This window comes from Pteronotus mesoamericanus, unplaced genomic scaffold (genome assembly GCF_021234165.1).
Source record: "Pteronotus mesoamericanus isolate MK-2021 breed Mesoamerican mustached bat unplaced genomic scaffold, CSHL_Meso_final contig_50, whole genome shotgun sequence".
In the NCBI taxonomy this organism is placed as follows: Eukaryota; Metazoa; Chordata; class Mammalia; order Chiroptera; family Mormoopidae; genus Pteronotus; species Pteronotus mesoamericanus.
In genome coordinates, this window is record NW_026555186.1 from 21,115,717 (window position 1) to 21,143,602 (window position 27,886).

General features: G+C 36.6%; 1 protein-coding gene across 1 annotated transcript in view; it reads left to right on the forward strand.

Moving 5' to 3' along the window:
- The window catches only part of CWC27 (CWC27 spliceosome associated cyclophilin), a 176,428-nt gene extending 149,095 nt beyond the window's left edge, over nucleotides 1-27,333 (forward strand). The window contains exons 12-14 of the mRNA XM_054578413.1: nucleotides 4,571-4,680; nucleotides 9,040-9,143; nucleotides 26,939-27,333. Coding sequence (XP_054434388.1) covers nucleotides 4,571-4,680; nucleotides 9,040-9,143; nucleotides 26,939-27,101 — 377 coding nt within the window. The 3' untranslated portion in view covers nucleotides 27,102-27,333. The remainder of the gene's footprint in view (nucleotides 1-4,570; nucleotides 4,681-9,039; nucleotides 9,144-26,938) is intronic.
- Nucleotides 27,334-27,886: the final 553 nt, after the last annotated feature.

Sequence of the window (27,886 nt, forward strand, 5' to 3'; positions counted from 1 at the left end):
CAGGTTTTTACAGCCAGGCATTTTGAGGCTTTATTTCCCAATGCTGGAACCCTGGGTTGCTTGGTCTGTCTAGCTACCCAGTTGTTCCTCCCAGTTTATCCAAATGCAAATGTGGGACCACCCAGTCCACCAGCCGCTGCCTTGCCATGGGCCCTCTGCACCCTGGCTATCCATCTCTATCCCTCCTACCGGTCTGGATGAATGTTTCTTCTTTAACTCCTTTGTTGTTGGATTTCCATACAGTTTTATTTTCTGGCAGTTGTGGGGTCTTTTTGTTTTTAAATTGGTTGTCCTTCTTTTGGTTGTGCAAGGAAGCAAAGCATATCTACCTATGCCTCCATCTTGGCCAGAAGTCCTATCCCTGTTGTTTTCAAGTAATGAAGACTGTTTACTGTCTTCATTAACACATCACTTTTATTTATATAAAATCTTTTATTTTTTATAGGAATATTTCCAAAATTTCCTTGAAATAGTGAATCCAGATACTTAAAAAGTTATTCATAAGCAGTGTTGCTGACAGTTTCTGATACATAATCATTTAATAAACTTTTTCTTAAAAATGAATAAATGTGTAGCTACTTGGCTTTGTTAGCTCCTTGAGCTCTCGTATTGAGACAGTAGAGGGTTATAAGCCCTTTGATCGATGAGATGAGATTCATAGATGTATATCATTGGTTCATTAGCCAAGTAACCTATAACTGAGCAGCCATCACTTCTTTATGCTTGGAAAAAAAAGATTTTATAATGAAGATATTCAAGTGGAGCAGATGTTAAGTTTCTGACTAGCTCTTAGGGGACGGGTTCAAGGCATTCTTATAACATGCAGGGACATAAGTCTTGCTACAAACTGTCACCTAAACTAAGAGTCAGGATACAGGTTTTAGCCCAGGCACTGCATCTCATCCACATGGGACACTAGCTAAATAACCCCATTTACCTGGATTTTGGTGACCTCACCTTAAAATTGAAAAATTAGATTAGAAGTTTCTCAAGGTTAGCTGTGGTGCACTTGTAAACTGACACTCTAGTAGTAAATTAATGGTTGCAGCATTGTTAGACATTCTCTTCACCAGGCTTTTGCATATATGTCACCTAATTTTATCTCAGAAAAAAACTAAGATATTTTTAAAATTTTATTCCAACACTAAACCATAGGGAAGCTTTAAACCCTCCAGAAGAAGGCTGGCATTTTACCCACGAATCAGCAATTTGACACTTATAATCAATGGCTGATTTCTTAACTGTTTTCACATATGTTACAGTCATTTTACCCTTTCATTTACTCTGTAGAACAAAAAGCCTATGTTAAAAATGTTTTGGGTATCTTTCAGAGAAATTTTCAGGGTGCCAGGTATACAGGGAACACAGTAAATTTTACTATCTGAACTGAAGTTTTAATAGAAGACAGTAGGGCACAGTATAGGTCTTTAGTACCATACAGACCTGGGCTGACATCCCAGCTATACTATATTCGAATCCTGCTTCCTCACTTGTAAAACACGTTTATAGATACTTCATGAATAATCAAAGCACCTTTGCATGCTTAACATATCCTTAGTAAATCCTTAGTAAACTTTTTCCCTATTCTTCATTGCTATTTATTTAGCATCTGTTTTATAGAAATTTCAGTTAATGACAAATAGTCATCATGCTATATCATTATAATTTATGAATTATCAGTGTATATTGAGAGCACTCTGTACTTAGAGAAACTGAATTTTTCAAGCTTGTGTATTGTATTAGCCAGTTTTATGTTACTAAAATTGTCCAGTCACTTATTCAATTTTTGTTAATTCAGGGAGATTCAAACACATGAGAAATAAATGTACTACTTTCTGTTCTGGCAACATAGAGTGAGTTAACACAGAACTTTCTTCTCCTACAAATATATAGAAATGCTGGACAAAATGTGATATATCCCAATTTAAATACTTAGCCAAGCTGCAGAGAATGAGAGAGGGAGGGAAGATGGGAGGAGAGGGAGAGAGAGAGGGGGGGAGAGAGAGAAGAAATTTTCTAGGTACCAAAAACAAAGGGGAAGCATACCCAGAGCTTTAAGTGGGCATGCTGACACTGTAGTTGCCCAGGGGGATATTGGAACCAGATGTAGGCTCTAATAGCTAGAATCTGGGTTTTAACCTCACACTTGGACAGAGATATGGTGTTGAGTCAAGAGAGGTAGAAACTAGAAACACTGTCTACCTGCTTAGGAAGGCCACAAAGAAGCTTGTCGTTTTTCAGAGCTATGTTTGAGCGCCTGGGGGTGGCGGGGGATAAGTCTGTCATAAAAAATCAAAATCAAAACACTAAACCTCTAGCAGGCATGGCTACAAAGTTTTAATGTACACCATCTATACGATACAGGAATTCTAAGCCAAGATAATAACTTGGGGAAAAATGGCTTTGAACCAACACCACCCCTTAATTGCCTGGGAGAAACATGCAGAAGTCCTCTGTAAGAATCTTTACACAATCCTGGGTACCTAGGATTCCCATGGAACGTGAAGGAGATGCAGCTCTAGCTGAAGATAAATTCACAATTAAAAATAAGAAAGCACATAGAGAAGTGACCACTCTAGGGAGAGAGTCAGAAGACATAACAGAAGGATCCCCAAGGACAATCTGAAAAATACAATGGTAGGCACAAAATAGACAGGGGGAGGTTAAGAATAGTATAGGAAATGGAGAAGCCAAAGAACTTTATATGTACGACCCATGAACATGAACTTGAGGTGGGGTGGTTGGGGAGGAGTACTGATGGGGGGAGTACAGGGCAGAGGGGGATAAAGGGAAGAAAGAAATGGGACAACTGTAATAGCATAATCAATCAAATATAAGGTAAAAACAAAAGATTTTAAAGGAATAAAGATCATAATAAAAGACTATCAAAAAGAGTGGGTGAATTTGAAAAAGAAACAGAATATCTAAAAAATTTTTAAATGTAATTATCAAAATCAAAGAGTTTATATCTCAAAAACTGGTTAGATACAAGTAAACAGAGTTAGTCAACTGTAATATAGAGCTAAGGAAATTAGCTCAGAATATACTGCTGAAAAATAGAAACATGAAAAGTGAATATATTGTGATCATTTATAGTTGATCACACATTTATAAGTAGAAGGAATTTATGCTAATATGATATACCCATTAAGAAATATAAGACTGGACCAGATTTTTTGCACAGTTGGGTTTGTGCAGCAGATATCATTTCATTCGGCCCTGTGTGCCATGTGAAAGTGTTGGGTTAGTTTTCATGCAGTCCAGATGGAACCTTAGTAGGCTTTATCCTGGTATCACCAACGTATATAATAAAAGGACCAGACAACCTTGCAGCTGTTGTCAAACTGTGTATCTGTGCATTTGGGCTAGAAGTTAAAACAGGAGGAGGGAAAAGACATCCTTAAACCAGGCAATTAAATATCTCAGAAGACCAAGAAATAGGGAGGCCATTGTGAAATGATTACCACAATCAAGCTAATTAATATAATTCACCTTATGTAGTTATAATTTGTGTGTGTGTGTGAGGGGGTTGTGGTGAGAACACTTAACATCAATTCCTTAGCAAATTTCAACTATACAATACTGTATTATTAACTATAGTCACCATACTGTACATTCACTCTCCAGAACTTATCTACCCCACATGATTACACTTTTGTACCCTTTGGCCAACATCAAAGTCATGATATTAGGTAACCATAAAAAGACTATTTGTTTCTTAGTTCACACATTTTTTTTAAACTAAAATAGTTCTTGAAAAAAATGGCTGCTTGTTAATACACTGCACATTAATAATATTCTGTAAACTAGGTAACAAATAGGCAAGCAACAGACCCAGGCTTGAATAGAAAGATTACTAGGATTCTTGATTACATCTGTCTCATCTTGGTTTACTAGTCAAAGACGAAAAAAGATAGGTTATTTGCTTTGGGGGGGGTTTTGTCACAAATTTTCATTAATATGTATACGTATAAGGTATTGTAAAATATCAGTACAGTACTTGTGTTTTTGAAGCAAAACTGTATTCTATGAACTCAGATGTTAACTATCTTCATGTGGAATTATTGCAGAATCAAATCCATACATTTGTTTTCTAAAATGTAATTTAGTAAAAATTAGTTTTGCCTGCTTCTGGTAACTGTCCTGACTTCTTTGCTAGATATATGTATATAGTATGATGCCATCAAAACCAAATTATTTGTTGTTATTATTGCTGTTGTTTTCACTGTAGAACAACAGTGGCAGGCAATTGGAAAATCAACCAATACTGAAAGAATGTATCTTACAAGGCAAGAGAATAATGCAAAATGGTATTGCTGAATTTCAGGAAAGTCTTAATTATTATAAAAGTGAGATAGGTGATTTTACAGTCAAATATAAGAGAGAACAACTACAATAGTACAGTATATAATAAAGATGTTCATAAAATTGGTTGGTGAGTTAACATCAGTCACTTTCTAATCTAGGAAATAGTTGGAGCTGGTGGAGTTTATTGGTTGGTGTTTAAATTAATTGGAGGAAACTGGAGTCTTTTTACCATTTATTCTAAGAAAAACCTATTATTCTTCAGAGGAAGACACTGCTGGAGGTGGTGCCGTTGCAGAATACAGAAGAGAAAAGCAAAAGTATGAAGCTTTGAGGAAGCAGCAGCCAAAGAAGGGAACTTCGCGGGAAGATCAGGTAATTTCACAGCCTAAATTTATACGTAATTTATTGCCTTTTAATTGTCTTCAAGTGCTGTTATTGGAGCCAATTTGATTACATGTCAGGGGAAACACTATCTCTTTGCGATGAAAAAGCATGTATTTATATAAGGTGGGGTGACAAGGGTCTGGGCCACTCATGCAAAAGTCCAGATGATAAGAGTTCTTTCCAGACATTGTAGATGAAAAGTCTAAACCTTCTAGGTTTTAAACGCGTGCTCCCATATCAAGCACAGGAATCTTTTAAACCCACATATCATCAGATACTCAGGTAGAGCCTTTGAGAGATTTATATGAAGTAGAGAAGGGGGGCCTATAAATGATGAAGGGATCTCTTCTGGCCCAGCATCTTACAAGCTGACTAGCCAGCTCCACCTGAAATTGTATGATACATTGCCTACAAACAAGGCATTTGGTCTACTAGTTGATTTCTATTGTAAATAATACTACAAAGTTCTGCTTTTTGCAGGTAACTCCTGTATCTTTAAGTTAGTAATATAGGAAGATTGTAAGAAGTCAAGAATAAAAAGAGACAGGGAGCTAGCTCAACAATTTCGGAGTCCACCATGCACACCACGCAGCACTTGACACTCAATAAAATAATCTCCTTAGCTTTTCATATTTAAAAAGCTAGGGGGCAGACCAAACTCTTTTCTTTTTGGTGCTGATATCTATCTATCTATCTATCTGTCGATCTCTCTATCTGATATATATGTTATAAATGACACCTAATTACTGATAAGGAAAGATCATGCATCAGTGCTTAGCATGAAAATAATCATAGGGAAAGTTCAACAAGAAGTCATGTATAATAAATTACAGATAAGTAATTTGTACAGTTTTTAAAAGAAATGGAACATCTTCCTGACTGATGTGGCTCAGTGGGTTGGGTTTTGTCCCACAAAGTGAAAGGTCCCTGATTTGATCCCTAGTCAGGGCACATATGAGAAGCAACAGATTGATGTTTCTCTCTCACATCAATATTTCTTTCCGTCTCTTTCTCCCTCCCTTCCCTTCTCTCTAATACTAAATAAATAAAATCTTTAAAAGAAAAAAAAGAAGTGGAAAATCAAATAAAATTAAGAAAAAGTACATTATTAACTTGTTTTTATGGAGTTACACTGTAATGACTATACTACCAAAGGTGCTAAGGATCACTGTTATTCATGCATTCTTCCTTTTTCCCTCCTAGCAAATAATTATTAAAAACCTACCATGCTCTGGCCATTGTGGCTCATTTGGTTGGGCATCGTACTGCAAATCAGTGGGTTGCCAGTTCCATTCCCAATCAGAGCACATGCCTGGGTTGCTGGTTCGGTCTCCATTCAGGGCTTGTGCGAGAGGCAACCGATTAATGTTTCTCTCTCACATCAATGTTTCTCTCCCATTCTTTCTCCCTCCCTTCGCCTCTATCTAGGTTCAATAAAAGAAAAAGAAAAAAAAAAAGAACCTACCATGTATAATCACTGAATTTGGTGATAAACAAGGTGGACACATCCCTGCCCTCTCTCTCTGAGCTATCAGGGGAAAGAGCCATTCAACAAGCACAGTAATACCAATAAAAGGGGGTGAGCATTATGACAGCTTAGGTACAGAGAACTGTGTAAAGGTGTAATAGTAGGACGTAACACACGTCTGGAGAATCTGGGAAGGCCGCCCTGGGGAAATGATTTGTCAACTGAGCTTTGAAGGTTGAATAGGGGATGCATGGCTAAACAAAAGGAATAGTATAAAACAAGTCTTTGATCTCTTTGCAAAGAACTAAAAGATGTTAAGTATGACTGGAACATAAATGAGAGATGGTACTAGAGAGGTAAGCAGAAGCCAGCTCATACAAGGAAGGTATTTTTGAGCCTTAATAAGGAGTTTAGATTTACCCTGAGGGCAATGGGCAGCCATGAAAGGAAAGAAGTCTTATGATCTCATTTGCAATTTGAGAAGATCCCTCCAACCTGGCTGCAGTAGGAAGAATAGACTGGACCCGGAGCAGGACTGGGGACTCAGAGGCCATTTGAGAAACTCTTACATGTAGGTATTCTTGCACAGTCTCCCAAGGCAGGATCCCTTTGAAACAGCTTCTCTGTGCTAGGAAGGCTCTAACTGTGCTGAAGAGCTATGCTATTAGTGGTTGGCCATTTATCTTTCAGCAAAAGCCAGAGCACCAGTTCCCCTCTAGATGCCAAACAGAAATGCCTGCGTGCAGCCCCTGTCTTCTTCACCCTGTATTGTGCCCCATCACATCTGTGATGTTTGCTTTTCTGCCTAATGTGTTCTCCTGCCTTTAGAAGGCAGCTAGAGAAAGCCCAGTCCCCAACACAGGAGAAGCTAAGCAAGGCCAAGAGGAAGGTTTTTGTTTGTCACAGGCACCCCTCTCCTGTCTTTGAGGAAATGCCAGTAGCACATTAACAGGCTCTCAAAACAGGCTGCCTTGCCACTTTCAACTCGAGGAAAAAGGTCCAGGTCTGGTGTAATTTGCTAGGAAGTTTTCAAATTTCATTGCACTAAGAAGTCTCCTTTGTTTTCATTTTTCTTTATGCCCTCAGAAAAGACATTTCCAAGTGTACAAAAGTCCACCATTACAAATTGATGAGATTTACTTTTAAGTAATATAGAGATATGCATATGAAGATATATGTTATATAATATAGATATAAGTATATAAGCATATACACACACAAAAACACATAAAATACTTTGAAAGATATATACAAAAATGCTGACAACGGTTATTCTGAGTAGTAGCATAATGGATATTTTTGTTTTGCTTCTCTTTAATCTCTAATATTTCTATAATAAACCTTTTTCTTATCTTAAAATAAATACAATAAAAGTTTATAAGCAAAAAGATTTATTTTTATGAATAAGATTTAAAAACAAGAGATGCTTTCTTTATCTGTTAACATTGTTTGAAGAGCTTAGTCCTATAATTAATACCCTAGAAATGAATAGAATATCTGAACCCTAACATACCAGGCTGCCCTCCGAATGCTTATAAGGATCTTCTACAGGAATTTAGTTTTTCTCTCAAACTCATCTCATTCAGCAGCATGGAAATGTGCGTATTTTCAGCTGTTGTCCATGTAGGCTTTAAATTTTGCAGAAACATACAAGGCCCATTTCACTATCATTTGTTAGCAGTAACTGCCTTTTTTTCTATTTTGGCACCACCTGTCTTTACTGAGTTTAGGTTCTATACCAACAAAACCTACTTAATTTCTTCATGAACTGTGGTCTCAATAATATTTGCTAGATAAATTCTGAAACCTAGCAATTTATTGTAACTCCTTATTATCCCTGTCACTCACATATTGAACTGTAACACAACATTTTCCTTATGAAGTGTATTTTAGTGCTGAATTCTATGTATTAATATTTGAATTAGAGACTTGATTTTTTTATATGGACAGTACTTTATTCCACTTTCCTAATTATATACTTTTTAAACTGTAAGACAAAACTTTTTGCTAACTTCTGTTTTCTGCTCCAGTTCTGGAGTAGACTGTTAAGGTGTAGCCAGGAGACAATGCGATTATCAAGTTATAAGCATTTGTTATGTCCTCGTACCCACAAAAGGCTTGGGAGCCAAGCAAGAATCAGAGGAATGACCCCTTTTTTAAAAAACATACTCAACTTGATGTTTATATCCTACTTTTTTCACTTAACAAAGGATATAATGCTTCATGTTTAGGATTTTTTATAACTGAAATAGTATAGTCATTGCTTTTTACCAAAATGTGTCTAGTTCTTTATTGATAGACATCTAATGTTTCCATTTTCCCACTTTGGTGACTATTCCTTCAGTGCCCGTCTTTTGCAGAAGCCATTTTCTGTGTTTTAGATTATTTTTCTACATATATTCCCAGGTTTGGAATTATTGAATCATACGGAATGATCATGTGAAAGTTTCTAGTGCACATAAAGAACTTTCTAAAGATACCACTCCATTTTACCCATCTTACAGCAGTTAATGTGTTCATTTATTTTGCCTTTCCCAAAATTGATATTTTTACCTTTTTCGAAATTTGTTCAGTGAAAATACACTGTTTGTTGGTGTTTTGTTTTTGATTTTGCGTAGCTTAATGAAATACCTCCCTGTCTTGTAGACATTAAAAAATTTGCTATCTCTGAGGTAAAATATCAGTGCAAATGCAAGTAGGGTAATGTCAAGATTTGTGAATATCAATCACTATTGCAGCTGGAAGGCAGTTCTGTTGTTTTCCTTCAAAATTAAAAATTTATCCTGGTAGGATATGTTTTTTTCTAACTAATTTAAGTGTCTCTTCTAAAATAATATTTATCCTTATCAGAAAATTTAGCAATCTCATTCTTATTTCAGACCCTTGCTCTGCTGAACCAGTTTAAATCAAAACTCACGCAAGCAATTGCTGAAACTCCTGAAACTAACATTTCTGAAATGGAAGTAGAAGATGATGAAGGATGGTAAGCATATTGATTTCTTTATATTCACCATGAACAAATAGGCTCAGAGCAGAGACACTTAGGGCATTTCCCCTACATCATTCCTGGGGCTTTTTTTCAGACTTTACCTTCAGTCACACCCTCATTGGTATAGAGCCTCAGCACCCGTGACCTCACTTCCGTTGGGTACGCGTGTATTGAGCGTGTGGTGTGTTCCCAGCATTGTCCTGGCCAGTGCAGAATCCACAAGAATTACAGGACACTGTCCCTGCCCTAAATAACTTTCTAACATCATTGTCAAGATAAGACTCACATTAAATAACTAAAAAAGCACCTTTAAAGATTCTAAATCATTAATTTTTTCATACGTCCTTTCTGACCACGATTTCAGAACTCAGTAAACCATTTCATAATCCTACTAAGTTTTTCAAATTTATGACCTACAGGATCCTAGCAATGCATGCATAGTTAACTTATTTTTATCTTTGGATATTTTTCAGCTGTTGAAAACACTGATAAGAAATAAAGGAATTAATGACGTGTGTTTGTCCCATGCTTAGCACTTTATCCTACACTGGCAAAATGAAAGAAAAAAAAGTCAGAATTGTGCTTTTCCTTACCACACTCCCCTGCCCTTCGGTTGACTTCACATGTAGTATATTAGGCCTCCCCACACCTAACTGCCTCTGTCTCCCACTGCACCCTGGCTGAGGCATGTTGCTGCAGGCAAGCCTGTGGGTCACCCCCACACATGACTCACCCTTGGAGCCTCTGAACTGTCACATGTGCCATTACCCTAACCCAGGATCATAGCCTCCCTCCTCTCTGCCAAACAGCATCTCTCCCCTATTTCAAAACTCCCATCCTCCAGGAAACCAGTCAGCAAGATTTGTTGAGCACTCACAAATCTAATGGGTGGAGGAAAGAGAGCTGAGACACACACTAAAAAAAGACAGAAAAACACTCATTAAGAAAGCATTTAAGCAAGTCAGTCTCGGGAACTATATATAACTTTAATCAAAGGGGTTGAGGGGATGATGATTTGAATGGAATGAATCCTACCTACCCTAGGACCCTGAATGTACTTTTGTATTTATCTATATATAGATTCTGTGTGATCTGGGTTGTGATGCCAATTTTTTTGTAAAACCCTTGGTCCCCTTTAATAGGTTTGTATTACTTACATATTTATTTATACTTAACTTTTAAGTTGCTTAAAGACAGAAGCTGACTCCTCCCGCAGTGCTGTGCCAAAGGCAAAGGTCCAGTGAGTGTTGATGGGCCCACAGAGATAAATGCACACTGCATAGTGGAGAGCTTTCTGTTTTTATATGGCTGGACAGGTCTAGTTCTATTTTGGATTCCTTGAATGTCTCAAAATATCTTTTGAATGTTTTGGATTCAGTCAACACACACACACACACACACACACACACACATGTTTTACCAGTCAACACACACACACACACACACACACACACACACACACACACACACACGTTTTACCAAGTCCTCTTCCCCTTATTTTTGAATCCATACACATTTTTTAAGGAAATATGATCCATGTGTTTCTGATTCATTTACGCTTAACTCATCAAGAGGGTGTTTTGTAAGAGCAGATTGATGCCCAATAAGTTTTTTAAACCTTTTTATAAACCATTTAAGTTATGTTTTATTAAACACGAAAGTCACCAACAAATTTAAACCCAGAAGTTCCATTTGAAAGTCATAACCTGCAAGACTCAAATTTACTTCCAACTTGTCAAGACTATTTAACTTCCCAAGGTTCTTCCTAGCCCCTTTGGTTCAATATTTTCTCATTTTGAATCCCTCATTAGCTTCAGATATCAATTAGTGTTTTTAGCAGTGTTATTCTTGTTTTTGATGTGACTTCACAGTACAATCACTGTTCTAACATGCCCATTAGAAAATTAACCAAATGGGGAAACTTCAGAAGATAGGAGAAGAAAATCCTTGGTCAGTGATGTTGGCCAGTTCTCAGAACACAAAAGCAAGCACTAAAGGAAAGGGAAATATGTTAAAGGAACAACCACTATGTCTTCAAGGTGTTCATTTCTACTTGTAATTGCAGTTTCCTAAACTGAAAATCAGAGCTGTACACTATGTACCAACACATTTAATTTTTTTTTTTTTGGTATTTATCTAAAATCTAATAAAATAGCTTTAGTATTCAAGGCACTATACAGAATCATATATAGTAACCGGGACCCTTATATAATGCTCTTTTATTGCAGTATAGACTATTAAAATATTGTAACTTTATTAACCAACATCAATTTCTGTTCATAAATAAACCAGTTCAGCTTTATCAAATCTCTGGTGATTTAGATCATCTCTCATAAAGTATATCCCACTCAGAAAAGAAGTCTTATATTCAAAATGATTTATAGCAAATATTATGAGTGTACGGCGTGTGCATGTGTGTTATGCATAAATTACATGGCTCGCAGAGTATTTTGTAGGTCACGGTTGCCGCTTTTCTCAGAAGTGAAAGTCAGCCAGTGCTGTACTGCCCTGTCAGGGTCTGTTATCTGAGGTAAAATGATTGCTTCTAAGACATTTTTATGTGTCCGCATGAGTGACCACACATTGAGGGATCATTTTCATTTTCTGTCAAGATAGAAACCATTACCAATTTGTTATGTTTTCTTTTACTTGGCGAATGGTTCTATTCACATTTTTGGCTGGGCTGCTGTATTGGCATCGTATACAACAGACATTTGGGTACCATTCAGCAGCATTCTATTTTTTTATGCAAAAAAAAAAAAATGTGGGAGGGGGAGAGAAAGAAAAGAAATATGATTCTATTGTAAACACTATATATGGTGTTTGATAATTATTCCCAGATTTCACTGTCTAACAAGACATTTAAAGAAGTGTTATTAGTAGATCTAAGCTGCAATGCATGATAGAAATTTTTCACTCAAAATTATTAGGATTCTTCCCTTTGTTGAGATATACACTGCCTGTACCTGGTGGCAGCCATGGGCACCAGATCCCAGTGTAGCAGCTAGGGTCTGTTTGCCACCACATTCCTTCTCCCCACAGCATTAAACTCTCATATAGAATCCTTCTTCAAGCATGGATTTTATAAAACCAATTAGATACATGGCTGGAGTCATCAGCCAAAAGATTCATATGACCATGTGGATGAAGTCCATATGTCATTTTGGGTTTGTTTAGATAAAACTTGGTTAGCTCCCAAAAACTTTTGAGAGAGCTGTGTCTGACAAGGCAGTCGAGAGACTTATAAAAAAGAAAGCCACCTGCTCCTGACGCAACAAAATCAGCAATCCAAGAAGAGGAAAAAAGTTAAATCGATGAGACTATATTGCAATCCTGTGAACCTTAAATGGTCACTACTATGTTCCATTAAAAAGTCTTTCCAGATAGTTAAATCTAAGATTAACCTAAAACTTTACACCAAATATACATGAAAAATAATGCACAGTGGAGGTCTGTCTGCCTGCTGCCCTCTCCCCCTCTCTCCCCCCAACCCCTCTTCCTTCGTGCCTACAGTATTCAGTCTCACGAGGTAGAAGAACAGCAACAGTTACATGGTTGCCTCCAGTAAAGATTTTAATATTTTTATTATGTAATGAAAATATGTTTACTATAGAAAACCAGAATAGAGACTTCTCAAATAAAGTAAATAAAAATCACCTGTAATCCAGAATGCAATCATACATACTATTAATTTATACATGTATATACCCCTCCAAGTAGTTTTATGCATAGACATATTTTAAGCAGAAATGAGATCATATAATACCGCAATTTTATAACTTGCTTTCTCCCCCAGCAATATACAATGAATACTTTTCCTTGCCATACATAACTTTATGATAAAATTTTAATATTTTGTTTTATGGCCATGTACTATTCCAAAATAGGATGAACCACAATTTACTTGATCAACCTCATGTTGTTGGATATTTAGACTATTTCCAGTGTTCTCTATTTTTATTATACACAACATCATAATGAACATCCTTGTATTTTTCTCATTGCCAATTTTCTCAGGATAAATTTCTATAACTGGAATTCTTAGTCAGTGGGTATGCATGTTAGGCTTTTGCAAAATATTTTCAAATTGCCCTCCCAAAATGTCATTCCAATTTTTACTCCCAAGTAAATATCATTTTATGAGTTGCTTTTAGGGCTATTAGTATCTCAAGACTTAATTAAGGTACTTTGCAGTGCTTAGTGAAAGAGAATAACACTTTAGGAGAAATGTTTTTCTCTGTAAACTTTTAAAAAATACAAACAGTCTGATTTGCTTCTGTTTTTAATAAAATTCGTACAGATTTCGATGCAACTCTTCTTCCCAAGATCCTCAGCTCTTGAATAATCTTGTTCTTGGTTCTGAAAAACTCTCTGTCTGAGATAATCCTATAGGTTTTTTGTAGATGCCTTTTATCATATTGAGGAAGTTCCCTTCATATTCTAGTATAGTGGGAGTTTTTAGCATGAATAATGTTGAATTTTATCAAATACTATTATGCATTAATTGATATGATCATGTGGTTTTTCTTGTTTGACTATTAATAGGGCAAATTACACTCACTGATTTTCAAATCTTGAATGGCCTTGCAGTCACAAAATAAACCCCACTTGGTCATGGTGTATTCTCCTTCTTATTTTTACTGAATTAAAATCGCTAATACCTTGTTGATGATATCTGTCTATATTCATGAGGGATATTGCTCTATAGTTTTCCCTTCTGCTGCTGGTTTTGTCTGGTAGGGGTATCAGAGTAATGCTGACCTCACAAAATGAGGGAAATGTTCCCTGCTCTTCTATTTTCTGAAAAAAAGATTGTATAAAATTGGTGTTATTTATTCTTTAAATATTTGGTACAATTTGCCATTGAAACCTGGAGTTTACTTTTTCAGAAAAAAATTTTAATAGCCTTTATTTTTTCAGTGCAGTTAGGTTCACGGCAAAACTGAGCAGAAAGTCCAGGGTCCCCATACTCTGCCTGCCTGCATGCCCCCCGTGCACACACAGCCATCCCAACCCCCACCATCCCATCCCAGAGTGTTACATTAGTGCACATCATTACCGCTCAAAGTCCATACCTTAGTGTTCAGTCTTGGTGTTGTGTATTCCACGGGCTTGGAAAAATATAAAATGAGAGGTATCTACCATTATAGTATTGTACAGAATAGTTTCACCACCTTAAAAATTCTCTACGCTGATCCTTTCTCCCTCTCTCCCTAACCCTGGCAACTGCTGATCTTTTCAATGTGTCTGTAGTTTTGCCTTTTCCAGAATGTCATATAGTTGGAATCATACACGATACAGCTTTTTCAGATTACCTTCTTCCATTTAGTAATATGCATGTAAGTTTCCTCCATGTCTTTTCATGACTTTGTAGTTCATTTCTTTTTAGCACTGTATAATATTTCAACATCTGAGTGCCGCAGAGTTTATCCATTTACCTAGTGAAGGACATCTTGTTTGCTTCCAGGTTTTGGCAATCATGAGTAAAGCTGCTATGAATGTTTGTATAAACCTAAGTTTTTGGATAAATACCAAGGAGCATGATTGCTGTGTCATATGTTTAGGTTTGTAAGAAACTGCCAAACTGTCATGCAGAGTGGCTGTGCCATTTTACACCTCCACCAGCAATGAATGAGAGAGTTCCTGGTACTGCACTGGCATTTGGTGTTTTCAGTACGGATTTTGGACATTCTTATCATAGATGTGTAGGGGTATCTCATTGTTGTTTTAATTTGCAATTTCCTAATGACCTCTGATGTTGATCACCTTTTCACCTGCCATTTGCTGTCTGTATACCTGCTTTGGTAAGGTGTCTGCTAAGGGTTTTTGTCCACTTTTTAATCAGGTTGCTTATTTTCTTATTGTTGAGTTTTAAGTGTTCTTTGTATATATGAGTATCAATCCTTTATCAGATATCTTTTGAAAATATGTTCTCCCAGTCTGTGTCTTGTCTTATTCCTTTGACACTGTTTTTCTTTTTTTTCTTAATTTTCTTGATGGTTTTTTTTTTCACAATTATTTTTAGTTTCAGGCTGACAACATAGTGGCTAGACAATCATACTTTGCAATACTTCCCCTGATACTTCCAGTACCCACCCGGCACCATACACAGTTACTATAATATTATTGCCTGTATTCCCTAAGCTGTGCTTTAGATCACCATGAATATTTTGTAACTTCACCTTTTCAACCCTGTTCACCTTTTTAATCCCTTCACCTTTTCAACCCTGTCCCCTAACTACCCTCCCCAACCTCTGGCATTGTTTTTCAAAGAGCAGAAAGTTTTAACTTTAATGAAGTCCAGCTTATCCATTATTTCATTCATGCATTGCCCTTTTCATGTTATCTGAAAAGACATTGCCATGCCCAAGGTCAGGTAAGTTTTCTCCTATGTCATCATCTAGGAGTTTTATAGTTTTGCATTTTGCATTTAGGTCTGTGATCCATTTTAAGCTAATTTTTGTGAAGGGTCCAAAGACTGTGTCTAGATTCTTTTTTTCTTTTCTCTCTTTCTTTTTTTTTTTTGGTTGTAGAACATTTTTTTTCACAGACTTTTTTCTGGCACGTCTGCAGAAGCACTTCAATGTGAAATTTTATTTTTTCTTTTAAAACCCTGGTTAAGTATCTTTTTAAGCAATTATGTTATTCAGATTAATTAATAACATGTAAAATAAATGAGTAGAAGTCACTTATACCTGAATTTAAATGAAATATTCATCTTTTTTATGTCTTTTTTACTCTTACCCTTCTACCAATAGTAGGAGATGATGGTAGTTCTGGATCTCAGCAATTCATCCGTGAAGGAGATATTTGCATATGCTATACAGTTGACCTTTGAACAGCTTGGGTTTGAACTGCAAGAGTCCACTTATATGCGGACTCTTTTTTCAGTAAGTACAGACAGCCCTTTTCATCCACATCCTCAGATTCAACCAACCATGAATTGAAACAGTATTTCTGCATTGCCAACTGCGGTTTCCAAACCATGGATTCCCAACCATGAATCAAAAATACTGTCTTTGCTCTCAGGTTGGTTGAATTCACAGATGTGAAGGTCCAACCGTAGTAAAGTTTGAGGGAGTCCAAAGGTACACAGATTTGTGACTGCATAGTGTTGGCACCCTAACCAACCCCCTTGGCGTTGTTCTCAAGCCAGCTGTATTTCAGGCACCCGCCTAGGACCGTGCTGTCTTCTCTCATTAAGCCTTTTAAGAGCCTCGTGAGGCCCATAGGTTAGGGACCAGTTGTGGTGGATTTGTTTCCTCTACCTCCATCAGATATTGGTATTACTTACATTCTATAAATGAGGAAACTGAGGCTCAAAGAAATTCGGTTATTTGCCCAAGGTCACACAGTAGTCAATGGTGAGATTGTGGGTCACACTTGGGAGCCTATGATGCTTCCAGAATACCAGCTTCTACCAACAGTGATTTCATTGTGAAGTAATAATCAGCAGGCGAAGAAAAAAATTCACCTGGACTTTTAGAGACCTTTGATTCTAAATAAAATGCCTTCTGGAGCTGGTTACAGTGTGTATCACCCATTCTCCTCCCTGGAATAACTTCCATATTCCTTTAAAGAAAATCACCACCACGGAAGCCCTCTCTAATCCCACATGTTGGGTTATCTCCTAATTAGTGGGCTATTGAATCAGACTGCCTGGGTTCACATCCCTGCTCGGACAATGCCTGCTGAGTGACCTGAGCAGGCAACCTCTCTTGCAAGATTCAATGTCTTCACCTGTTACAAACCTACTTCAGAGTTACTATTAGAATTAAGTGAGGTAATTCATGTAATGTAGTCAGCACGGCGCCTGACTCGGAGGAGATGCTCAGGAAATACTAAGCGTGAGAAAGGGAGGAGAGTGCACAGGACTGGGGCAGTGTTGGTAAGGCCTGACAAATCACTCAAGCAGCACAAACTAAATATTCTAAATTAAATTGGCAGGATTTCAGTTATATAGCCCTCTCATAATAACCTCAAATAAAAATACATAAACAAAAGGTGAATGTTAAATTACTGCAGACAGGTTATCTGTGACCTAGAAGAAATGTAGATATGTACATTAAATTTGCTAGTGCTGGGTAGTTCTATTTTAAAACTTGTTGAGAAAAGTACAGTTAAAGCAGGTTGTTTAGCTGAAAGGAGATTATAAAATGCTAAGACTGCAGAATGTAGTGAATATAAATTTAGCAACTGTGTAGAAAGAGGAGAATGGACAAGATTACCTTTTCTATGCTGGGACTGTACCATCCTAGATTTTGGACTCTCCCCAGGATCTTTTTTATTTTTTTTCTTCTTAGCGGACAGCATTTTGGAACAGATAAAAGCTATGTAAGCATAAGTGGTTTATTTCTATTGGAAAGAATATTTAAAGAGCAAGGGTCCTTGGAATTAGCACATATAGTAAAAAGTCATTTCACAATGGTAGTTCCAGATAACGACCAAGCTAGTATAAAATGGAAGTTTCCATTAAACACAAGCAATCAAGAAGTTATCAACAAGCACTCTGGTACTTTAACTATATCTGAAAGTTAAATGATGCTTCAAACAGGGTAGAAAAACCGAAGTAATAAGAAGATGAATAACTTGTATGTAATTGTTTGTATTTCTTTAAAGGCAGTATTAAGCAATGTATCATTTTCTGTTACAGAGTTATTAGATGAAATTAATACTAATAGTCATTGATTTTTCAAATAACCTAATTTGTGTTTATAATACGTGTTCAGGATACAAAACATTGAAAAAAGACAAAAAAACATTTAAAAACCAGTAATTTTATATCCCACAAAAAATCATTATTAAATGCTTTTAATCTATCCTCATATATTTATATATACACTTTTTCCAAGAATGGAAAAATTCACCCAACTTTTTATGATAAGCCTCATCACTGAATAAGCCAGAGGTTAAATATTTTATAAATACATTGTTATTTCCTTAGGCTTAAGGAAGTAAAACTGCTGAGCTGTGTGTTTTGTTTTCTTTTGTTTTTTAATTTTTTCAGGTGTAACTTAAATATAAGAAAATACACAGTTTCTATCTGTTTACTTTGATGAGTTTTGACAATTGTATACATACAAACACCACCAATCCAATGTTAAAGATATTTACATTACCCAGAAGGTCCCTTCCAGCCAATCCCCTGCCCCCAGCCACTCTGATTTCTGTCAACTCAGGTGTACCTTTGATGACATTTTTGCTAGATTATATTCCAGAAAGTTGAATCATTTATACCTGTACCAGCAGTGAATGAAGTTGCTGGTTTCTCCTTACTCTAGGTATTAGGCAGTCTGTATGGTTTAAATCACAGATAACAGGTATAGATATACTCATTTTTCCCAGTTTCTATGTTGTGTTATTTTGTGTTTCGCTGTCTACTGGTAAAACTGAGCTTTTAAAATGTGTTAATTGGCCATTTATATTTCATTATTGTTGTGATTGTGATTATTAATTATATAGTCTAATGATTATATATATCTCTTGTTGATTTACAAAAGCTCCTAAATATTAAGGATATTATTCTTTGTTTTGAATAGTTTTACAAGTTTGTCATTGCCTTACAGTTTTTCTGGAAGTTTTTGTTTTGCTTTATTTTTAACATGGGGTTTGAAATCCGCATTGCCAAGGGCCAAGCCTGGCCAGCTTTCTCTTCACGCTTTCTGCTCAGTGTCACTCTAGGTCTTCCTAATCCCAGGATCATATAAATACCTAGTTATAGCTTTCTCTGGTATTTTTATGGTTTTGTTTTTCCTTTATTTTGACATCTTTAATCCACATGGAATTGATTTGGTGCATTACATTATGTTAATATTAAAACTTTATTTTTTTTAATTGCTAACCACCACAATTGAGTAATGTTGTGTTTCCCCACTGATATTAAACTTGTCTTTTATGATAGAGTAAGGTCTTATATATATTTTTCAGTCAACTTTATTATCCTACTTGGATTTTTCTGTCTATTCCTGTGTCAGTACCTCACTGCTAAATTATTGTAGCAATATAATACTATACAGTATCTGGTAAACAAATTGGACCTTTATTGTTCAACACATATTTTTACTTTAAAAGCCTAAGCAGCTGGATAATGTGCTATAATTATTTTTTGTTAGTTAACCACACCTGGAAAAAGCTTAGACAATTGACCATGGAATCAATAAAAAGGCCCCATTATTTAACAGGTGGCTGCTACCTGTATTACGGCCCTAGTGCCAAAAAGGAAATAATCAGTCTTTAGACAAACCCCCTACCTTCAAAGTGATGGAAAAGATCATGTGTGGAAAATAAGTAGCATGAGGAATAAAAAAGAACAGAATCTAGGATATTTGATTGCCATTTTCTGTTATAGGTATATAAATGTATTTATGAGAAGTTTGATCAAATTTTTTTCCATCTCTCTGGTACTGAACAAAAGCACAAAGGATTAACAAAGTCATACAGTAGACAACCTCTTACTTTGATTTTATTTGATGTAAATTTCGTGGATATCTAGTATGGCTACATATAAATGCAAACCAAAATCCTTTTCCAAAAACATTCATTAATAATCTTTCTACTGCCCACCATTTTGAATTACTAATATCTCCTCTTGTTTCTGGTATTAATGCAGATAAGTTAAATGTAGTAATATTGTTTTGTTCTTTATGTGCAGATAATCCAGTCAACCATGATAGGTAAAATATTGGGCTTGAGCTGTTTTTTAGTAGAAATGAAATTTATAGTAAGAAGATAACTTTCACTGAACATTTACAAAGCACAAGTCAATCTTTTTTAAACCTGTAAGCTAGATATTGTTTTTATACCCAAATTATATGGAAAGAATCTGAGGCACAGAAAGGTTAAAAAATGTAGGTCATGATCTCACAGCTAGGAAGTTGTAGAACTCAGAAATAGTCAATCATGCTAGGCTTAATAATTTAATTCTTTTTTTTTTTAAGACACTGTCTCTTGTGATTTTGTATTGTAACAATTTCTCTGAGCCAGCCTGTATATTTTTCATATTTTCAGATAAAGTAGTGCTGTTGATGTTTTCAAGTATAGGAATAATGACAAACAAGTGACTTCAGGACCTTTTTGACTTGACTTGATCAAAAATTGTCTAGCCCTCTTTAAATCATGGCAGATGTTAAGTCAGTATTCCTAATATTATAATCCTTTTATTATTTGAACAATTAAAAATCAAAAAGTTATTAAAAAGTTTGCTTAACTTGAACAAGCAGTTCCTGCCACATTTGCTCATCATTTTTTCATAGAAATATAAATAGTAGAGTGCTGATGAGCATGGGGTTTGGAGTCAGACCTGAATTTGAACCCCAACTTGGAAATTTACTAGCTATGTGATCTCAAGCAAATCATATAACCTTTCTAACCCTGTTCTTAAATGTGTAAACTGGCGATAATAATAGTATCATTCTGGTAGGTTAGGTTGTGGATTAAATGAGATGCTATTTTTAAAGGATTTAGCAGGAGGTCTGGAACAATCAGTGCTCAATAAATGTTTCGTTGTTTTCATGTACAATGTTGTCACTGATATTTTTAAGAATTTATTTCTGTAGATTTGACTACTGTCAATAGATCAATCAAGATAATCACTGGAGTTTACACTATTTCTATAATGTTTGACAGTTCTTATGACCTTTTCTTAGTTAACCCATAATAACTCGCAATGGTTAACATTAGTTTCTATTATAATTCTTAAATTCTGAAATAAAATAAATTTGAAACTTGAGACTTTACAGTGAACAGTAATTACTCATTAATGACATAGTCTTTTTTTTTTCCCCTGAGGCTAGTACTAAAAAGAAAAAGGGCGGGGGGACATCAATTGTAAGTATCATTTAAAAAGGAAGCAAAAGAATATAATCACTAAGAGCATAGAATTATAAGCTTAGTGTAGGGTAAATGGTTGCTTCCATTCCTCTCTCTTAGCCAAGTCCTAAAGTAGTGATAAAGTGAAGCCAGAGGAATCTGATTAGCCGCCACGTTTCCTAGTGAGTGCATTCATTTTATACAGGAGCATAAATAATGCTGCAAGAGGACTGACGTGGTTCTTTCATTAATAGGTCTTGGCAGAGTTGCTGACCCTGGAAGGTGATTATTTTAATTCTAAGGCTTCTATTCAGTCCCTGACATCTCCTCTTTTTCTGCCATTTTTCTTCTGCATTGACTCTACTTTCACAGAGTTTGCCCTGCAATAAGCTTCTATCACATTAGGGAAGTTTGCTCTGCTCCTGGGTTTGTTCTGAGGCACAGGCAGGCAGCCACGCATCCTAGCTGCTTCCTAGACCTCTTTGATTGTGAACTCTACCTTCCCTATGTTTTTTGTTAGTTCACTGGCCATCGATTATGTTATTGGCTGGGCAGTTGTTTCAACCCAGGGCAGGCGTAAGAATGCATATTACTGATTTATTCTGGAAAGGCTCTTAAATCTTCCCAACTCTGTCCTGCTAACTGTTAAGTATGTTAGGTAAGCAAGAAAACCGAGAAACTGCATTCCCATGTTGCTGAAGATATATTGAAAATCACGTCTTTCACATGTAATCCATCAATACTCAACATTTATTAAAGACATCTATAATATGATGTTTCTCTTTTTATCTGAGGAAAACAAAAGTCATTTTTAAGAGTTGGCTTTTCAAAACCCCAAACTGAGGACAAAACATTAACATTTGTTCAAAGTTCAGAACAAAGGAGGTTTTCCCTTAACAGTGAACAGTAAAAGAAGGGGTTTTCATCTTTTCTTCTTTTTTCAAAGGCCAGTGTCCATTTTCCTCTCTTTGGTTTGCCTAATGTCCTATTTTCCTTTACTTATTTCAGTTTGTTACTGCTGTCAAATTTAAGTCTCTCTTCTGAATTTTCGCCATTTGTCTTGGTTTTTTTTTTCTTTCTTCCTTTCTGTCCTGTTTCTCACAGCCGTCTCTGCCCTGCGCCGTGCTGCTCTGTGGGCATGAAGAGCGCCAGTGACTGCACTGTACTAGACCTTTTTTTAAATACTTTGATCTCCAGATTCATTCATGTTTTGTCTCTCTGTCTCTTCGTGTGAATTAATATCATCTCTACTGTCTACTTTATACTAAAAAAATATTCAGACTTCTTTTTTCATAGGTCTGTTTCTTTAAATCTTTAACTTCTTAATTCCTGAAGAAGCTTTGCCCATTTGTGAAAAGGGAGCCCTAAGTTAGTTGTAATCAGTGATAGCTTTTTCCTAAATATTCCATTTTGATAGTTAAAATACAGATACAAAAGAATCATTCAATTGAGTTTTTAAATATATTCTGTAAATCATAGGAAAATATCCAAAAAATTAAACCAAATTGCCATTTATATTTTAAACAGTATCTAAAGGGAATTGAGAGTCATAGAATTTACATTTGATACAGAGCTCTAAAGTTGGACTTCAAGAAACACTGCTTTAAAAAACACCCTACTTAGTTCTACATTAGGTGCCCTAGGAAATGGAAACGAATGTGAGACCTGCTCCCGCTGCACTCTCTGGGGAATAAAACTGGCCCTCACGATAGGAGTGTGGCGGGAAAGCAGCAATAAGAGCGTGCTGAGCTGAGAGAGGCCGTGGAAAGGTGGACTTGTGCTAATAAGCATGAGACTTTCTGACAAGTCTGTTAGGCATTTTAGAAGTTCATCATAGAAATAAATGACAGCCCCTGCCCAAAAAAAGCAGGGTCAAGTGTTGGTTTAGTAAACCAGCTAATATCAGCCGGCAGGCCTGGCCTGCACAAAGGGCCCGAAGGCTTTGATTCACAACACAAATCACCATTCTTGGCACTGGGAATACAGCTGTGAGCAAGACTCAAACTGTCTCGAATAACTGACAGTCTGTTCACAATTAAGTAAACAGGCAATTACAGAATGGTGAGAGTTGATGAAAGAAACGAAATGAGGTTGGTGAGAGAGGAAGATCCCATTGTTAGAGGGTTTTAAGGGTCAGGCTGAGGTATTTCAGTCCAATGCAATAGCTGATAGTTCCTGCTCAGAGGAACGCTTTCAAAGAAATGTGTAAGAAAGTTATTTTAGAGCCTTTGAAGGATCATAAGAAGGAGAAATAGTACAGATGCGCTCAGTTAGGACATCCACACCAATGTAAGGTTGAGTGCTAAATTCCTAAATTAGGGAGACTTGGAAATGGGAAGAAATGTTTATAGAATTCCCAATGGAAGGGATATCTGTTTTTATTATATAAGCACAAATAATTTGATGCATTTCAGTCAGAAGTAAATTATTCATATTGGGATTCTATTTTGAGTTTCTTACCATGAGTCTAAGATTGACTACTTCTGTTGCATTTCCCATTAATCTTAATTGCTGTCATATCTTAATTTATTTCACAACTGTGTGAAAACTTTATAAACCGGTTGTCAAAGCAGTGAGGTTAGTCAAGGTCCAGGTCCCGTCCAAAGAATCTGTTGTTTACTTTTGTTTGTAATCTCACACAGTCTCATAACAACAACAAAAAAACTTACCTGTCAAACACAACCTTTATGAAAATGGTAATCCTCCATATTTCCATAACACACTAAAGTTAGTGCTCTTAATTAAGAATCTGAGTTTATGTAAAATTTTTTATTAATAAGAACTAAATTTTCATATTTGCTTTCAAGTGAACAAGTTCTAAAATTTTCATATGTAAATGATCGTCATGTACTGAATTCCAAAAAATCCACCGCTCTTTTTGGGCCAATTCTATGACCAGCCACAGAGTGGATAGTATTGAGTTATTGGTACATACAAGATTGTAAACTGCCAGACCCTTATGCACTCGAATTAAGTCTATAGTATAAGTCTGCATGTGTAGTCAGTCTCACAGGAGACTGTAAAATGCGGGCATGCTTTCAATTCATGCAGTCTGTGATTTACGGAGGCCCACAGGTCAGGAGTTTATTATGCTGAAAATCATAATAACTGTTTTGTTTGCTTTTGAAAATGAAGTGATTGAAGCATGTTGAAAGATAAATGGGTAAAACATTTTTGATTATGCTTTTATTTCTATTAAAGATTAAATATTATTGCTGAGTAACCAGCCATACTAAGTATTATGATATTAAAGCTGAAGTAGTTTGTAAGCTGATAGCCCCTTCTTTCCTCTGGGCTTAGGTTTGTTATTAATCAAAATGTTGGACTTGTTTAGTGCAGTGGTGTATGAAACAAACAGTTGAAAAAGACAGCTACTTTAATTTACAGCTTTCTGTTTTTTTCAAATTTATCAGCAAATCTATTTCTTTCTTGGGGCTTTGTGCTGTGGTTCATGCGTCTAGGTGTCATTTCTTATATCAGAACCAACTCAATCCAATAGTTGCATGATTCTCTCCTGGCATAGAAAGAAGAAAGGTGCCTTTCTATGATTTTAATTGACAAATTCTGGTAAAGTCATTTTAAACATGGACAGTCCCTACTGGAAATGGATATTACACAAAACCCTCCTGTATTTGGGAGCCGAAAAAGGGGTAATTTTTTAAAATAGAAGAACGCATATATGGGCAGGTATTACCAGTTAACTAAGAGATAGTGGGGTTTGTTTTTGACGTCAACAGAGGAGTATTGAATAAAATATTTTAAAGGGCATATGATTCCAGCCCCTTCCCGGTGAGGCCGAGGCGCCTGCACAGCAGTTCGGAAAGTCGCTGGGCATGCACTGCAGCGCGGTGCGGGGCTGGGCGATGTGTGCCGCAGGACCTGGAGCAGGCCAGGCTCCCCGTTCTTCCAGACTTGGTCCTCAACAGCGGCAATACACATACAATTTCTAAAAAGTGCACTTTGTGGGGAATGTAACACAGGTTGTACAAAGTGTCCAAGGAGGAGACCATCTCTTAATACCTGAGACAAAAGGCTGAATTTGGTACTTAGTGAAGTACGGAAGAGCTATGCTTTTAGACACAGTCTTTCTGAGTGAAGCAGGTTGCAGATCTTTATATAGATTTTGGGGTTAGGGATTATTTCAGGGGGGACATCAGCCTCAGAAGATCATTATTCAGGAGAGACTGTCGGTGATTGGCCGGCTTTCAGAAGCATGTTCACTGGAGTGAGCCTGCCACTGACTGGCCAGCTTTCAAAAGCAAAAGGCTGTCACTGATTAGTTGGCTTTCAGAGGTGTATTTACTGAAGTGAGTTATCACTGATCATTGAGGCCTGGGCGAGTCATCATTAATTGATTAAGTCCAGCATGATTGTTTCATATTGGTTCTAATGGTCACTTGTTTTGGCTATAGAACAACCAGCCTTTTTCTAGGAGTCGGAGATTGTCTTATTCTCAGAAACTAGTACTTAAACACTGTAGGAAATTGAATGCACAAGAAAATCAGACTCTGAGGAATCCACCTAAATAAGCAATGATCCTATGATACATTTTCTAAATAAAGACGTTTTCTAAAGTGACAGGAAGTATAAAAAGTCAAGAGTTCTCATATGAGATTGTATCTTCATATATTATGGAGAGCAGTTATGAATTTGATGCAAATAATGTATTTTTAATAATAAATTGTAGAAATGTGAATGTGATTCACCTCTTTTAGTAAATTAAACTCTAGGACATCCGAATAATAATATTACTCATACTCACTGCCTTCCAGTAAGCTTTGTCTGGGGCGGAAAGGGTTGGGAATGGTAGTAAAAGTCAACCTGATGAACTGCAGCTACTGAACCCTTAATAACTGTAGTATCACTAATATTGTAACATTTTATTTCCCTCCCAAAATCTATTTAGGATTCTTTAAAACCTGAGTATCTCCTTGGGAGTTTGTCACATAAGGAAACTGCTCAGCGTTTGTGCTACTGCCGGGAGAAGAAACTACTGTAATATTTGGGTTTCATCTGAAAGTTATAACTGGTGTGTGTGGAGTGTTAATCCTATAGGCAGTTTACCCTATCTGCTCTGATAAAGGACAGTGCTGTGTATTCCTGCTTTAAAACTTGCTTAAGTAACTAGTGGGGACACTTTAGTGGTTTTGTTTATATATAAAAACTGAACTTTCCTCTTTCCAGATTCACTTGACTGCCCTGAAACCTGGTCTTTTGACTTCCCCATTTATTCCTGACACCTCCTAATGGGGACAGAGCTAATCACTTACATATTTCCCTGCTGCTAAGGATAGCCAGCTTATGACCACTTGTGAGTCAAGCACATGTTGATACCTTAAGACCAGTAAGCATTTGATAAAGTAGGAAAGTAGGGTGGTTAGATTTGTTGTAATCAACAGTAGGGGGAGGAAATTAGTCCATGGAGCTGTGCCAAAAGCTTAGTTTCCTTGTGTCTGAAAAAATATTTAACTCAGCAACTCCACAGAAAAGGGAGTCATAGTACCATTTGAACAAGAATTAACCCACTACCTACTCTTGACCCATTTAACTACTCAAAACAAAACAAAACAAAAATCAGATAGAGCTGGTTTCTTGTCAGGAGGTATGTTCTGCAACCTGGCTCACTCTGGCTGAGAGAGGGCACTCCTTAAAGCAAGCTGGCAGAATGTTCTCTGGTTTAGTTTAAGGAGCACTTATGTGTGGAACTCTTTTAACCTTCCCATCAGGGAAGGAAGCTTAAGTGAAAACTGAGGCAGAGACTCACAACTAGAAATACAAGGCAAGAGAACAAACTCCAGATGTATCATTCAAATTCAAGTTATTTTCTGAGAAGTTGGTTTCCATGTGGTACAAGCACCAATGAACAATGAACCCATCTAGGTGGTTTGTCCCCTTAAAGGTCATTATGCCAAGGTGAGCGTAATATAGAATTTGCATTCTCAGTGTCCACAGCAAAATCACTGAACTCTCTCTCTCTTTAGGATGTCACATGTCCTTCAGTTTGAGGATAAAAGCAGAAAAGTGAAAGATGCAAGCATGCAAGACTCAGACACATTCGAAATCTATGATCCTCGAAATCCAGTGAATAAAAGAAGAAGAGAAGAAAGCAAAAAGCTGATGAGAGAGAAAAAAGAAAGAAGATAGAAATGATAGTACTGATAACCAGAACTAGTTCAAAGTGTGCCTGCAATACATGGCCTTACACCAGCCCTTGTTCCCAGCAGCATCACTTAAAGGCATGAAAAGAAGTATTTTTGAACCTGTTGTCTGGTTTTGAAAACCAGTCATCTTGTTATGTAAATTGTGGACTGACCTAAACAAATGCTGTTGGTTACTGGTATACAATTTTATTCCTTATGACCTTTTATATTGCTAAATGTGAAATAAAAAGCACTTTCCTTCCGGTTTTCATGCTAAACATTTTCAGACTGTGCAAGCCTATTTGTGTTTTTTTACCCTAAAATATGTGAAGGCTTCATTTTTGAGACTTTTTATAAGAAGTTCTTGCAGAAAGAATATTTGAGGAAAACCTCCCTGGCATTCTGTTACCACAGCACTAACTTTGGAATAGAATTTTCTTAAAAATCTTTAATGTAAAGATTGATTGTTTTTGTTTTGCAAGTAAATGTCTAAAACTAGCCACATGAGGAAGACTCCACAGTCCCATGCCTTCAATGGCGAGAACCCTCAAGCGAATATTCACACCTGCACTTAGGTTAGCATCTGGGTTTCATTGGCGCAGACAAGACACGTGCTAATGCCGGCCAAGTTCATTGCACACCCTGGCCTGACGCAGGGCCGCCCGCCTGCCCTGCCCCGCTGCCCTTCTCAGCACAGCAGCAGCAGCTGGAGCACATGCAGAGGTCCCAGCTGGCAGGACAGCTCACTGAGAGTTTAGCCTATGGTGGTTATTTACTACATATTATCTA